The 16,396-nt window shown below is 41.2% G+C and overlaps 1 protein-coding gene across 7 annotated transcripts in view; it reads left to right on the forward strand.

Moving 5' to 3' along the window:
- The window catches only part of DTNA (dystrobrevin alpha), a 352,070-nt gene extending 342,445 nt beyond the window's left edge, over positions 1 to 9,625 (forward strand). For 6 of the 7 annotated variants that reach the window (XM_058556978.1, XM_058556971.1, XM_058556969.1 and 3 more), the window contains 3 exons: positions 494 to 626; positions 2,511 to 2,559; positions 8,541 to 9,625. In XM_058556978.1, coding sequence (XP_058412961.1) covers positions 494 to 626; positions 2,511 to 2,528 — 151 coding nt within the window. In that variant the 3' untranslated portion in view covers positions 2,529 to 2,559; positions 8,541 to 9,625. Of the gene's footprint in view, positions 1 to 493; positions 627 to 2,510; positions 2,560 to 5,995; positions 6,278 to 8,540 lie in introns of those variants that run through there. The other variant, XM_058556970.1, reaches the window with a different exon arrangement.
- Positions 9,626 to 16,396: the final 6,771 nt, after the last annotated feature.

Raw genomic sequence — 16,396 nt, forward strand, 5'->3', positions numbered from 1 at the left:
AAGCACATGGGGGCACGTGCCTACCTATGGGCAAAGAGGGTTAAATTATGAACAAGTGTCCTTAATCATTATTTCACTAGAGGGCTCACTTTCCTTATAGAAAAAAAAAAAAAAAAAAAAGTATAGTTAAAAAAAAAAAAGCCCCCAGATTGGGAAAACTGTGTCCTCTCAAAAGACAAGCCTGGCTTTTTTAAGACTGATGAACATTTAAAGGGCAACTCATTCCTATAAACCCAAGAGAAACATAGATAAACAATCAGACTGCTATAGAAAAATTGCATGTGAGAATACCTTGATCATATATTTCTCCAAACTTCCAACGTTTTTTTAAGGTTTTCTGAGGGGTAAAAGCAGACACTGAATTGAAGTGAATTGAAGCAAAGAAGTGAATTGGAGGACTACGTAAATGTGCCAAGAAAACTATAGCTAACACATAAATTCCACTCATACTTTCAAGATTTGCTCCAAAACATCATCTATGGTTTGTTCCCAGGGTTGCAGAAGATGGAGATCCCTATGTGCAGCCAGAGGATGAGAACTATGAAAATGACTCAGTCCGGCAGCTAGAGAATGAGCTCAGGATGGAGGAATATCTGAAGCAGAAGCTGCAGGATGAAGCCTACCAGGTAGAGGGATCCAGGCCCACACCACCCACCACTTCTGCCCCAGTCCCTCGTCGGCTGGGTCTTTTCCATTACTGAAAAAACCGGTGCCTTCTCCTTCCTTCCACTCTCCCTTTCTGGAATATTCTGACTGCACTCCCTAGTCCATGTATTCTAGACAGTAAACATTTTAAGTACTTCTTAGAGCTGTCACTCACCATGTATTCTTATAAATTCTGATCTGGAAAGTGAGAAGAGGCCATGTCACATTAGCGGAAACATGGTGACTTACAGTCCATCCTCCTCCAAGATCATTAGGAAAGATGCCTTTTCTCACAGATTTAAAAAAAAAAAAAAAAGATACAGAGAGCTAAGCACAAGGAAATTGAATAAACATAAAATATCTCCTCCCTTGAATCATTTGTCCTCAGCCTCCCTCACTGCCTGCCTCATGTCAAATGTAAATAAGTAGGAGAGTGACAGACCTCACCAGAAATATTGGGGGAGTTGTAGGCCTGTGTTCATCAGGGTGTGGATGGACAGATTGTCATATATACTGGAGTATATGAATCCATCTGAAAATTCACTGAACATAACACACTCAATTGGGACTCCATGTAACTAGTAACTCATCCTAAAGGGGGTACGTTTTCCCCACGGAGTCTGTTCTATGCCTTGTTTGTCTTTCTTGTATGTTTCCCTTCCCTGTAATCCACTGGGGCTTTCTGGAGGTTCTGGGGGTTCAGGGAGGTTTGCCTGGTTGAGACCTGCTGCCCCCCAGGCCCCATATTTTATTACATCAGGCTTTCTGTCAATGGCCAGGCAAGCTTTTTCCACATCCTTGGGTCAGCAGTGGCGCTCTCTTACTTTGTTAGTGAAGGAAAGAGGAGCAGAGAGAATAAATTATCTTCTATTTCTCATATGTTTATAGATTAAGTTTTGAAATATTTTCCCAAGAAGAATGTAGCAAGAGAGAAATTGAAGCCCACCAAGCCCACCCCGACAATAAGAAACAAAAGTTTTCCTCTTTGAATGCAAATGTTGCATTAGCCTTTTTGGTTTAACATCTACATTTCAGAAGCAACTAAAATGTTGGCCTAGTCATATTTAAAAAAGACAAAACAAAACGTATATATATAAAGCCTTCAACGCTACAGAAATAGTCAACGTCGCCTGACACACAGACCCATAGAGAACGCTCTTTCTTTGCGACTTCCGTGGCCTGTCCATGGAAGGAAATTAGCCTGGATGAAGCTGCCAGGGTGTCTCTGGGACCTCTGAGGGCTGGCATTCCTACACGTATCTCATTTGGCTCTGCTGCACAGAGGAAGAGAGAGATGTGGTTAAATAATCGATGTTCTGGTTCATGCTGGTAGAGGCGCCTGTCAGGCCTCCCTCTTTGAGCTCATATCAGTTTCCAGATTTTGGTGACAACAGTAACTGAAATTCTAGGTTGTGTTTTTTTAAAGGGAGGCAGCCATTTCATATCAAATATTAGGTTTTTATTTAGTGAATTAGGAATTTAACCTTATATGAGTAAAATGAAGGGAAATTCTATTAATAGCTTAAGAATCAGTTGGAGCTTTTGCCATGTCTGGTAAATATTAAGCTGCTTTTCTCTCTCCTTTCCTTTCCTTTCCGTGCCCAGTGACTTCAAAGGAAAGGCAAAGATAAGGGTCAGGAGAATATAACAGGCCTATGTGTCCACTCAAGACATATGCCCTGGAGAAGGTGGCAGTGGTTTTCCTTGACTGCTGTGTGAGCATATGGTCGTTTGATGGATCAGAAGGCTACTTTCATTCCTGTCTCTGTCTCTGTGCATGGCTTCCAACCAAATAATTCACCAGCTTGACTGCGTCACAGACTTGACATGTCACCTTTCTTGTTTGTGTCCTTTGTCACCCGCAGGTCAGCTTGCAAGGTTGAATACAATATCCTTTTATCACTCTCCTCTCAAGTAAGTACCGTCTAATTTAGGAGGAAATGCGGCCACTGCACACTGAATTCTGATAACTTGTAACCTAAATTCACAATCACTCTCTCTTAGGTGTTTCTATGTGATAAAATATCCTCCTTCCCCTGATATCAAAGAATCATCTCGGTCTATGGAGCATTTCATTATAATCCAGTAGAGATTTGGCAGACAACCTTGGGGGTTGACTTTTTACTCTATTAATTAGGAAAATTGGCAGAGAAACTTCTGTAACACCAGGTTTCTTTGAAACCACATTACTAATCCATAACAGCTCCAAGTTTGCAGCCTATCACTTGAGAAGGAACAGTCCAGGCTTGCTCAGCACTTCTAGAGATGGGTCAGCTCCTTAGTCATGCTTTACTCAGGGCTCAAAGATCAAATGTGTGTACCTTCACAAGTGAAAGCAAAACCTTGTATCATTAAAGAAAACAAAAGAAGCAAAACAGAGGAAAACTTCTACAGCCTTATATTTTTGGAATAGCTGCTTCAAATCCATTGTGCAATTCAGCAAGATATAAACTTCATTTAAAATATCATTTATGGGCCCGCCTGGTGGCGCAGCAGTTAAGTGCGTGCGCTCTGCTTCGGCGGCCCAGGGATCACAGGTTCAAATCTCGGGTGCGCACCAACGCACCGCTTGTCAAGCCATGCTGTGGCGGCGTCCCATATAAAGTAGAGGAAGATGGGCACAGATGTTAGCCCAAGGCCAATCTTCCTCAGCAAAAAAGAGGAGGATTGGCGTAGGATGTTAGCTCAGGGCTGATCTTCCTCACCAAAAAATAAATAAATAATAAATAAATAAAATAGCATTTATGTAGCATGAGATCCAACCCCTAGCCCCCACCACCAAGGATCTACCTAAATACATGGAAAGGCCTCAGTAATTTTTTTAATGTAGAGAGAATGGTACTTGACTGGCAGGATCACTTGAGTGTAACGGTCTGAAGCTCAGGCTCTGGACTCTAATACACCTGATTTCAAATAGGAGTTTCATCAAATGCTGGTAGCATAAGCTTAGACAAATTATTAAACCTCTGTGAGCCTCCATGCCCTCTGTACAACATGTATCACAATACTTGCCTCATAGAGGAGTTGTCCTCACTGGCATGTAATTTTTAAAGAGCTTAACATAGCGGCAGACATTATAATTTTATTAACAGCACACACTTACATGCCTGGCACTATGCTCTGTGCTTTAGAAGCAAGTCAATCCTGGGGAGCTGCTAAACTTATTATGTAAGGGTTTGGGAGCCCCCAGGACTCAGAACTAGCTTGCTCCCTCTGTTTTTATCAATAAGGCTAGCACTTAGCTACGTGCTAAGTGCTATTTGATATACCATAGGTCTAGATGGTTTCTCTGGCTCCGGCTAACGGCCATTTAGATGTCCCCCATTACAGTTCAAGCTCAATACACCTTTCGCAGGCTGGCTAGCTGCACAGGCCCAAGGACTTGTATCTCCTTTAGTTATGCAGTCTTTCCCAACCATGGAATCCCATAAGTTTATAGTGCAGCTGATGGTAAACTCAACTCTGGCTGCTAATTGAAAAAGGGATGTATATTTACCATATGACACATCAATTAGTAAAGAATACATTCTAGCTCAAACACTACTGAACTCCAGTCTCAGTCCTGAGGTTAGGGTTAAGCAAGTAAATAACACGGCATAATTGCTATTATGAAATATACTTGATGGGCAGTGAGGCCCTTTCGGTGTGAAGGAAGGATCTTATTGATCGCATTCTATCCTTCCTCCCCTGGATTTGAGAATGCTACACCACATGCTCTCCTGATTCATTATGATTACAGTGAAAAAATTCCCAGGGGCTGTTTCTGAAAATATTCACTCCAGTTATAACAACTCTAATCCCAAAGGAGCAAGCCTTTTCCTTTAATAGCATTTTTTTTCTCTTAGCTCCAACAATTTGATCATTTTTGTTCTGCACATTATTTAAACATCAGTAGCTAGTTCTTAGAAAAATATATATTTTAAAAAGTCTAGTAAAATGTCCTTGACAAAACCCAGATAAAAAGCGGCAGTTGGTGCTTATACCTAAAAGCCAAAGATTTCAGTACTCTGAAAGTTCTTAGGCCATTTTTATAATCTTTTGTTGCAAATTTGGCAGTGAAAAACTAAAACAGTTGTGGCCTCTGCCATTTACTGCATTGTGTGCCTACCTTGCTGGCATTCCACAGGACTCTAAACGTGAACCAGCCTGTCGCTAAATCAGCAAATCAGGCAAAATTCATTTAAAACCTGATGGCACACTGCAGAAGCTAGTGGCTTTTCATCTTTGTAGCTAGTTCTATCCTACTGTAATTTTTCTTAATGTAGCCAAGAAATACAGCTGAAATTTTAGAACAGTTTATACTACTGAATTCTACTTGTTTTGGACTTTCTGACTGTGCTGCAAGACTAGAAATTATCTCAAAGTATATGCATCTCCTATCCAAGGGTCCTGAAGCCAACTTTATCAGGTCAAAATCAATTAGGCATCCACCAAGGCAGAGCCCTGCATGGTTAAGGGGCAGAAGGTGGGATGCCAGAGACATAGAAGACCCATCCTCTGCTCCAAAAGAGTTTTGGGCCTATTTGAAAATAAGTATATGCTTAACAGCACACTAACAAGAGGGAATAGAGTGAAACCTGGTTTATTGCTTTTCAACTAGCCACTTTTGAAGAAACAGTGTATATAAAAGTTAGCACTCAGTGGCCAGCCCAGTGGCATAGCAGTTAAGTTCGTGCACTCTCTTTCGGTGGCCCAGGGTTCACAGGTTCAGATCCTGGGCGCGGACCTAGGTACCGCTCATCAAGCCATGCCATGGCGGCATCACACATGCAAAATGGAGGAGGATGGCCACAGATGTTAGCTCAGGGCCAAACTTCCTCACCAAAAAAAAAAAAAAAATTAGCACTCTACTTAGAATCCACCAAAACTCCATTTTGGCCCACTCAAATCTTGGATTTGTCCCTTTTCCATCCCTCTGGCCACATGGTACTCTGCTCTCCTTGGCCAGCCACATCCTAACTCCAGTAATTGAGGAAGTGGACAAAGTAGATTTTTAAAAAATTGCTGTAGCATTCTGATGATGAGTCAGTACTCTCGTCTCCTTGTTCAAAGAACAACACAAATATTTCTGTTTGCATTGCTTTAACCCTCCAGATACCTCAGGCACCCATTAAGCAAGAGACTCAACACGGAGGATTCCTGTCCTTGCTTTCAGAAGGTGCAATAGCATGCAATGTCCCACGACATTCATTCCCGATGGTCATAGGAAGGGAGTAGAGCAAGTGTGTGTGTGTGCGCGCGTGTATGTGCGTGTGTGTCGGGGGAAAGAGGGGATCCAAAGCTTCAGAAGCCTAATTTAGAGAACAGTTTTCATCTTTAAAAAAAAAAATTACACATTCCTTATTCCCAGGCAAGCTCTAGTCAGACAGATGATGAAAGTAACATGAAAGCTGGTGATGAAGGCGAGTGCTGCACCCACGCACACAGAGGAGAAGACAGCAGCCTGGCAGCAACCTCACCGGAGAGGACCCACCACATGCAGCAGCTCCTGACAGACCCCACCCCTAAAGACGTGTTCTGCCGACTGTAGTGCAGCTAACTTTTTGTTCTAAGATTTATAGTTCATAGGTGTGTGTTTTGAGAAGGAAAAAAAAAAAAGACTTCTGTTCACAGCTAACTTATCGGCTACATCTTCTGTTAACATGGCTCATTCCTCAAAAAAAAAAAAAAAAAAAACAGGCTGAACCCCATGCTGCTGTGACGATGGCAGTGTTAACAAGCATTTGAAACCTTTGCACATGATATTGAACCTGTTCAGTTTACAATTACAATATTAATACTGTTTATAGCTAGAAGTTTGATTTCTGAATTGTTTGAGATTTTAGCAAAACAGTTTATTATACACTGTACATTTTTTTCCACAGCAATTGGAAAAAAACAACCACTTGCAATTATTCAGTAACCCTGAAGGATTGGTTCCTGAGTGTACAGACTCAGAGCCCAGAAGCCAAGAAGGGTCCTTGGCAGGCACGGTCTGCAGTGGTCTCCAAGTCTCTGTGAGCAGTGACTTGAACCAAACACACCAGGATAATCCAGTCTTTGGGGCTTCTTTCCAACTTGGGGTTGTTTTCTTTCAAGATACTCTAACCAGTCAGCCATAGAATTTAGTGTAAATATTTTTTCCAAATAGATATCATATTCAAAAAAAGGCAACATTCAAATTATATAGAATCTAGTTTTTAAAATCAGCACAGATCTTCTTAAAAACTGTGAACTCTGTTTTGAAATACTCATTACTAAAGCTGTTTATAAACCACAGGTGCCATAAGATCCCCAAACAGACTAAAGTTTTCTCTGCTCCTCCATGGTCTTGTTCCTCTCGTTTTAGCTTTAGGGAGCACATCTCTAACAGCACTGCTCATCCATAAATTCCCCTACCGGGTTGTTTGGAGGCCTTCAGCTTTAAATGTACAGGCTTAAAGTGCGCTTGCAAAAGTTCACTCTCCTTTTATTTCTGAATGTTTATCGCCTTAGCCGGCTACCTGGTGTTCTGCATGCAGCCTTCTGTGGTCGTGTGAGAAACAGGCTCTTCTAAGTTGAGTTGGGATTTTGCACTCAGCAAAAAGCTGCTGTGCAAAAGAGCTGTCAAAGGAGGGAGAAGGAAAGACTCTGTTGATGGTCCTTGATCAGGGACCTCTCTGGGGAGCGCTAAAGAAATGGGGTTCTGGGGAAATGAAAAAATAATCTTCTACGTCTCAAGATGTGATGAAATAAAAATCCGGCAACTTACTGGATATGTTATACTTAAATTGGCAGCTTCTCTGGAATTCCTGTTTCTCCTTTAAAAGAGAGAAGAGACCATCATTTTAGAACAGTGATTCTCAAAGTGTGTTCCCTGGACCAGCAGCATCAGCATCACTTGGGAATTTATTAGAAATGGAAATTCTTAGGCCCTAACCCTGGCCTACTGAATCAAAAACTCTGGGAGTGGGGCCCAGCAATCTGTGTTTTATTAAGCCCTGCAGGCAATTCTGATGCACACTAAAGGCTGAGAACCACTGCTTTAGAATAAAGTCGTATAATAAAATCTCTGAAAAGACCCTCTTCAGAATAAGCAAGAAAGGTTCTGAGTCAACCTCAAAGCTTCAGCAATTTGATTTTGCTTCCAGGGCTGGCAAAAACCTCCTCCCATTCCACATAGTCAGCAGTCGGTGGGTGCCGAGCTGAGCACAGGCATCTTGACATCTTCCAGCTCCCTCTGCAGAGGGCTCTAAGATGTTCACATCTCTGCATTTGCTCAGAAATCATCTCCTTGGCTGCCCTTTGGAACAAAATCACTTGCCTTGGGGATAGTAAAGCGTTTGGTTGGCATTAGTACGGAGCCCATTCTGTCCATTGATGTACTTCATCGTACATCCCTCCAGAGAACCAGCCTGACAAATGGCCCTGGGAACAGGCTGACACCACAGTGGCACAACTGCATAGTTCTCAGATTTCTTTGCACAGGTGGATTTTATTGCGGGTTTTGTTGGTGTATCTTAACGTTCATCTCCTTTCCACTGCCCATCTTTTGTGAAACCATACCTCTCTAGATGGAGCAGGTGGCCCCTCGTGCCTCATACTCAGTACTTAAAACCACTACATCTCAGCTGCCTACATCGCTGTCAGCTCTAAATCATAGCCAGGTGGTTCTTGAACTCGGAACTCAGACCCCGCAAGTAGCATCCAGCCACTGGCTGGATTGAGATGACGTCTGCTGTTATTTTATGTTTCTACATCAAAACATTTGTCTAAAGTTTGAACTGTTTTGCCGATAACCTTCCCCCTGTCGTAGCTTTCATTGCCAACTCCATCACATGGTTGTTGATACCATCGTACAAAGCCATTGCAAGGACTCTGGAAACTGCTGCCAATGACCAATCCCTGACTAACCAGCCACCTTTTCTTTCTCTTAGCTCCACGTCAGCACTGAGACCAGACTCAAGCACCCCTGTCCTGTAACCAAGACAAAATGGCGTGTGTTGTTTTGGGTTTTTGTGTTTTTTGGTGGGTTTCTTTCCTTGGCTCTCCAGATTTACTTTTGGGGCCTGTTCTAAGTGCAAACCCAGCAGGTTTCACCTGTCCTGTCCTTTAGATACAATTATATCTTGCGAGGGTTGTTTCTTTCTTGTTCCACAATGAATTGCACATCCATCTCCATCAGAGATGATGGCCTATCAACGAGCACTGGTCTAACACAGCCAACCATCCCCCACAGCACCATGTTAATGGAGGGAGGGAGGAGGGTGAAATCTACTGTATGGGATTAGGAATCAGTTGTGGTTGGTCAGGGCGGAAGTCGGGGTAAGTTTGGTTGGTCAGAGAGAGATGTGCTGGAGATCGTGAAAAATGGATTCTCGAATGATCTACTCTAAGGCAGGGAAGGTTCATTTGTAAGTAGTAATGTGAACTGAATTGCATAAGAGTGTGGCCTTTGTCATGATATACTATGTATTTTCTTATATGCATGAGCCAAAACTGTTGCATCATAATTTAGCACTGATGTCTGCTTTTATTTTGATCATCTTTGTCCACCCTTATTAGTTCTTGGCTGTTAACTGTAGATAGACCTTGTAAATACGGCAACCTTTGGTTGCTGCAACCACCTTGGTTCGATTCCGTGCAAGGAGCCACAAACAAGAACTCCACTGTGTCCTCAGAAGAAAGGGCATTTTTACTTTTGAACCAAAAAGAGAAAAAAATCAGAAGCGTTACATCTTGAGGCTAATTAACTGTAAGACATTTTTAATTATGACTGCTGTAATTTGACACCATTTGAAATAACCAATTCAGAGACACTAAAGATTTCACAATATTCATTGGTATTGTAACAAAACTACTATTGTATGGGTTTTTTGTATTGCTGTTAAGTATTGTTTTGTGTGTGTGTGTGTGTTGGAACCTCCTGGGGACATGTTATATTTTGAAGTGATTAAACTATTTAATTGTGTGTCTATATTTTGGAATGGAATTATTTCTTCATTAAAAAATGTTTTTAAAAACACTATATCTTGTGTATTTTACTCCTTTGCTTCAATGAATCTTTCCTAAAGTAACGTGGAGTCAGTCTGTTCAAAGGAGAAAGACAAGTCAGTACTTGCAGCACGAAGCAGGACCACTGGATTGGCTGTTAAGCAACTGAGGCAAAATATCTCACCTTTTCCTGCCTTTGGCAGACAAAATTTTTTTTTAAATGGAAAGCCTTATTATAACCAATATGGGGATGAGTTTGAAAATACTAATAGCTCACATATTTAGTGCTTACTTTATATCAGACCCTGTTATAAGCTCTTTATGTCACTTCACTTGCTCCTTTGAATCCACACAGCATCTAGCCAGGTACTTGGCAAATACTATGTGCTCAATTATTTGTTGAACGGATGAATAAATAATTTAGTGGCTTTTGTTCTGTTTGTGCTAGAGCTGGTGAGAAATGAGAATTGGCACGCCCTGGAGGTCAGTGTGGTGATAACAACAGAAGTCAAATTGACAGTTCCAAGGAGGGGACAAAAACTCAGTGTCGAGAGTCCAGAGAGGTAATCACCCGCTACGTTCTCATTTCTCTTCCGATAACATCTGTGATTCCCACACGATGGACGGTGTGTGTTTTGTTTGCTCAAGGAGCCGATTCCTTTACAGAACCGATAGCAGAATCTGTGAATCTGGCTCCAACACTTCATGAATGGCATTTTTGGGAATGGTGCTGAAAGTCTGTGCTCATGGAGTCTGGGTTGATTTGGAGTCAATGAAAATGCTATACACACTCAAGAGGCACCAAAGAAAGAAACTAAGAGGCTCTGCATCCATTACAGGGGCAAATCCTGACCCGATATGACCACTAGAGGAAACTCACATCCCTTTGGAGGTGAGGACAAGGGTATGTCCATTGGTGCCTGTCCAGGCCTCTTTCAGCTACATCTCAATGCCTCATCCCCTCATCACTTAGGGGCCACTTTGAGCTCTGACTTCCCTACCTCAGCATTTCCTAAATTTATCTAATTGCCAAAGTCACCTGAGGATTTGGTTAATTCTGCTTTAGCCGGTCTAGAGGAGGACCAGGGAATCTGTATTTTTAACAAGTGCCTCAGGTAATACTTATGGTCTCACAAATTTTAAGAAATGCTATTCCTTTGCTACTCAAAATATGCTCCAGGGAGCAACAGCATTAGCATCACTTGGGAGCTAGTTACAAATGTAGAATCTCAGGCTCCAAACCAGACCCACTGAATCAGAGTCTGCATTTCATCAAGATCCCTAGGGGATTTGTGTGCACCTTAAAGTTCAGGAAGCACAGACCTGGAGTCCAGTTTTAATCCTAGCCCTCCAGGATTAGGTTCAGTTGGGTCCTCGAGACAGAATGACAAGCCAAGGGTGCTCCTTAAACTAGGATAGTGCAGTGCTTCTCTAACTTGTAGAGTTTGATGTAATAAGTCTAGGGTGAGGTCTGAGGTATGCACGTTAAGCAAGTTTTCAGGTGATGCTGATACTGGTCTGAGGATCACACTTTGAGGTGCAAGGCTATAGAGTTCTTTTAAATGGGGTGAATTCTGGGGAACTTGTCACTGGTAAGCCAGGTACGATAATCTACCTGGAGCCTTTGCGGATTTCTGTACATAGCAGATAAAAATACTCAAGTCCAAGGACATGAACATGATGGAAGTCCAGTTGGTTTAAGCCACTCAGGTAACATTGCAGCGTTTAAACTATACCAGGAGCACTGGAAGCAGCTGGATTTAAAGATTCTGCCAAAGAAGAATCTTTTGCTCCAAGAATTGAGGCCTCTGTCTCCATCGTACAAGGAATCACCCAGCAGTAGCACTCTGTGGGCCTAGTCGCCCCAAAAGGGCAGATTTGCAAAGTTGGGATAGGGCCAAGTTTGGTGAGAAGAAGCTGACAACGTTTCAGATTTGTCGTTCCAGCAGAGCACATCAGCTACTGAGATACCTAGAAAGAAGTTCTCTGGGCACCTTGGGAACCTGGGATTCTGCCTCCTGGAACTATGACGCCATGGACCTCGCTGGGACATTATGCTATGATGGAGCACACGCCCCCATTTGAAACACCAATGATACATAAGCAAGGATGTTCATGCAGCCTTGTCTAAAAAATTAGAAATAGCAGAAACAGACAATAATAAAGGAGCACTTAAACTACTTATGGCATGATATGGTAGGCTGGAATACTAAGAAGCCATAAAAATGATGATACAGAGATAAGTTTATCAGTATGAAAGATATTTATATAAGTCATACAAAAAAATCATATTATAGGGGCTGGCCCCATGGTGTAGTGGTTAAGTCCAGCGCGCTCTGCTTCAGCAGCCCGGGTTCGCGGATTCGGATCCTGGGCGTGGACTTACACCAGTCATCAAGCCATGCTATGGTGATGACCTACATACAAAATAGAGGAAGACTGCACAGATGTTAGCTCAGGGCTAATCTTCCTCAAGCAAAAAAAGAGGAAGATTGGCAACAGATGTTAGCTCAGAATCTTCCTCACACACAAACAAAAAAAATCATATTATAAAAGAGTATAAGAATGACCCCAGTTTTATAAATATCTGAGTACTTGTTCATAGAAAAATTCCCTGAAAAATATATGCCAAAAGGTTGATGATCCAAATCATGGGATTATGGATGATATTTTTATTCTCATCACATTATTCTGTCTTTTTTAGGTTGCTTATCACAAATAGTTAGAGTAAATGGGTGGATGGATAAGAAACACCTGGGTTGGACAGTTCCTTTGATTTGGTAACAAGGCTACTTGAGTTGGCCAACATCTTTGAAGGGCATGCCTAACAATGTGAATTTTCTACGCCTTCAATAAAAGGATTCTCTTTTTATGCCTGTAGAGATGATCACTAGCATTATTATGCCACAGAGCATTGGAAATTATGTGTAGGCTTGCTTTATTTAAAAAAAAAAAAAACTAATAAAAATATTGGAGGCTTATTGTCAAGTTAAATAATGACAATTTTTGTTCCTCCTTCCGATGCTAATTGGTTCAGTAACGGGTAGAAACAAAGCAAGTGAACCAGTAATATAGGCCATGCATATTCTCCATCTCTGGTTCTGCTGCCCCATGTATAAAATGGGAGTAAATCACACCTGTAGCTGGCTCCTTTGCTTTCCATTCTCTTGATTGTGCCCTGCAGGAAGAGTGTTGCTAACAATGTCTCGGGCAAGAACAACCATTGGAACACAAATGGCACTAGGTAAATGGTTTCTATGGCATTCCATTTTTCTGGAAGTCTCTTTGTGGCTGCTCTTGCTTGAGAACAGCTACACCCTGAGAATATCTGGGAAGGGTCAATTAGACCAGCTTTCTGCTCTAGACCTCAAAGAGAAACTTACTTTGCTTTCTTTGGAATTCTTTTCCTTGGAAAACACCTTTCCTTGCCATCAGTGGGGTGAGTGAAAGTAGACCAAGAGGATAAGGAGAAAAGTATGTGGTTAGGTGAGCCTGCTCTAGGCTGACTGAGTCCTCTACACACTCTAGTGGCACTCATCTGGTGGCATGTGAAATAAAAAATTACTTTATTATGGTAATAAAGACTGTTCATTTGCCTGATTCTGTCCTCATCTTTACCCATTCTGTGCCAAATAACATAGATTTATAATTAATTTTATGCATATACCTTTTACATCATGTAGGAAATAAAAAGTGGTGTTACAAACTAAAAATACAATTGTGTTCCATTTCCATCCCAACCAGGAAGCCTCTGTGTCCGGAGATTTTATTGGGACTGCATTATGTAGTACAATTGGTTAAACCAATCTAACTCAATCTCCAGCCCCCTTCCCTTCCTGGAGCTTGGGCTGGCCCAAATTTCCAACTATCTAATCACAAGGAGGTTGATCTTTCTGGTGAATAGCCTTCATCCTGAAGCAGTCTAGGGACCCAAAATGAGTTACCTCAATAGCATAACAAAGAGACTCCTATCACTCAGGAAATTCAAAGGGTTTTTGAAGCTCTGTGCCAGGAGTCAGGGACAAAGACCAGATATATTCTCTGTTATACCACACACTAATACTCAATTTTATATTTTCTCATGTAGTTACTTTTACTAGAGATCTTTATTTCTTCATACGGTGTTGAGTTATTGTCTAGTGTCCTTTCACTTCAACTTAAGAACTCTCTTTAGCATTTTTGGCAGGGCAGGTCTACTGGTAATGAACATCCTCAGCTTTTGTCTATCTGGGAATGTCTTAATTTCTCCCTCATTTTTGAAGGACAGTTTTACCAGATATAGAATTCTTGGTTGATAGGTTTTTTCTTTCAGCACTTTAAATATGTCATCCCACTGCCTTCTGGCTTCCATGGTTTCTGATAAAAAATTGACTGTTAATCTTATTGAAGCTCCCTGGTACATGGCAGTCTCTTCTCTTGCTGCTTTCAAGATTCTCTCTTAGTCTTTGGCCTTCAACAGTTTGATTGTAATGTGTCTTGATGTGGATTTCATTGAATTTATCCTACTTGAAGTTTGTTGAGCTTCTTGGGTGTATGCAAACAGATGATTTTGCAAAGAGATCAGTTAGGATGTCACTGCAATAATCTAGGCAAAAAAGATGATGATAATTTAGACTAAAGGAAAAAGGAAAGTGGTCATATTCTAAATATATTTTGAGGGTAGAACCAACAGGTTTTGTGAATGATCAGATGTGTGTGAGAGAAAGGAGACAAGGAGGATACCATAATTTGGGAGCCCAAATAACCACAAGAAAGAAGTTGTATTACTAAGATAGAGAAGACTAGGAGGAGCAAATCTTGGATGAAAGAATTTCAGGAGCTCAAATCTGGACATAATACATTTGAGATGCCTATTAAACATCCAAGTGGAAAGAGGAAGAAGTGTGTTAGAAATCCAGGCCTAAAATTCGGGAAGGAGGTCTAGACTGGAGCTATAAATCTTGGCATCATCAACATAGAGATGATAAAGGAGGCTGAGAAGGAGTGACCAGAAAGGAAGGAAGAATATTAGGAGCTGCAGTGTCCTGAAAGCCAAATGATAACAGTGTTTCAAGGTGGAAAGCATGATCAACTACGTTGAATGCAGCTGATAGTTCAGGTAAACTAAGAACAAGGAATTGATGCATTGCATGTGTGTTGAATTGAATTAACTTAAGCACATTTGAAGAACCTCTTTGCCAATCTCAATGTTCTAATAAAATCTTGAGGAATACTGAGTGGAAATTCCTGCTTGTTTTTCCTCTCAGGGTCTTAGAGGAGTTATTGCAGCATAATAAATCCACCGGCTTGACTCGGATTTCTATCTCCACACTCTCTCACAGGCTGGTTCCCTTCCTTCATTCCTATTTGGGCAGATCAATCCACAAAGACAACACTGACAACTTACCTATTGTGATAGGCACAATAACTTGATAACAACCAAGTTAAGATAGAAAATGTCCCCCTATTGACTCTTCAAAATGTTTTTTTTTTAATGAAAAGGGTACACTAATTGTTTTTGGAAAAGGAGCCTTTCTTTTATTGATTTCGGGATGTCATCTGCCTCAGTTATATTTCAGAGGAAGAAAGGTTAAATTATAAAATTCTCCCCTGCTCTCTGGATGTGTAAAAATAAAGTTTAAAAAATGTTTCTCCCATTTTATGGCAATACGTGTTTGATATTATCTATTGGTTGCTTTGAGGCTAAATTTAAGGAACCAATACATGTAAAGCACCTAGAAGGTTCCTGAACGTGATGGAAACTCAGCTTATGTCAGTTCCTTTCCCTTTTTTCTTTGTGAAGTTGACAATCCTCATTCATAAAATGGGGGCAATAGTTTTTGTTTCCAGAAAACTCACACAAAAATTAATTTAATGTAAAAACAAATATAATAAAATCTATTCAACTTCATTAGGAATGAAAAGACTGGAAATTAAAATATTGTTATACCAGTGGGACTTAGTGATCCTATAAACACTAAATTCTGAGGCCCTCCAGCCAGCTTTCCCTACTCAACACACAGAACACTGGCAGCCTAGCATTCATTCTTCACATAAAAGATGAAAGAGCTGTCTCTGGGGAATCTGACTAACCCAAAATAAAAGCCCTAAAAATACTGACATGGGGCCAACCAAAGCATCCTACAGAAAAGCTCATGTGCTAAGACTACCAAAAAGCTTTTTGGACCCCCATCTTACAAATGAGCAGGCAACCAAGTATCACCAGACATTTGAGAAAAGCCTTTAACATAAGTCATAGACACCAAAACAAAGAGAAAAAAGCTCCTCAGAGGAAAAGTGGGCTGTGCCGAGGAAATTGGAGAAGATAATGCTAGCTGTTAAACCAATCAGCCCCATGTAGAATAAAGGTTTGTGTACAGCATAAAGCCCAAAAGGGGAGTTCCTGATAAGCAGGTGGCTCTCCTCAAAATATTGGTTTAATCCAGGTTCCTTCCACCTTTTGAAAATGTAATTTGTATTCTATTTCATAGTGGATTCCCAAAATTGTATAATGTCCATGCTGACAAAACCTGGATCTACCCCTCTTTATACCTAGAAAAGAAATAAAAAAAATAATAATAATGGGGCCGGCCTGGTGGCCTAGTGGTTAAGTTCGCGTGCTCCGATTCGGCCGCCCAGGGTTTGCAGACCTACGCACAACTTATCAAGCCATGCTGTGGCAGGCATCCCACATATAAAGTAGAGGAAGATGGGCATGGCTGTTAGCCCAGGGCTAATCTTCCTCAGCAAGGAGAAGAGGCAACAGATACTAGCTCAGGGCTAATCTTCCTCACACACACACACACACAAAAAAAAGGAA

Source organism: Diceros bicornis, chromosome 16 (assembly GCF_020826845.1).
Source record: "Diceros bicornis minor isolate mBicDic1 chromosome 16, mDicBic1.mat.cur, whole genome shotgun sequence".
NCBI classification, from domain to species: domain Eukaryota; kingdom Metazoa; phylum Chordata; class Mammalia; order Perissodactyla; family Rhinocerotidae; genus Diceros; species Diceros bicornis.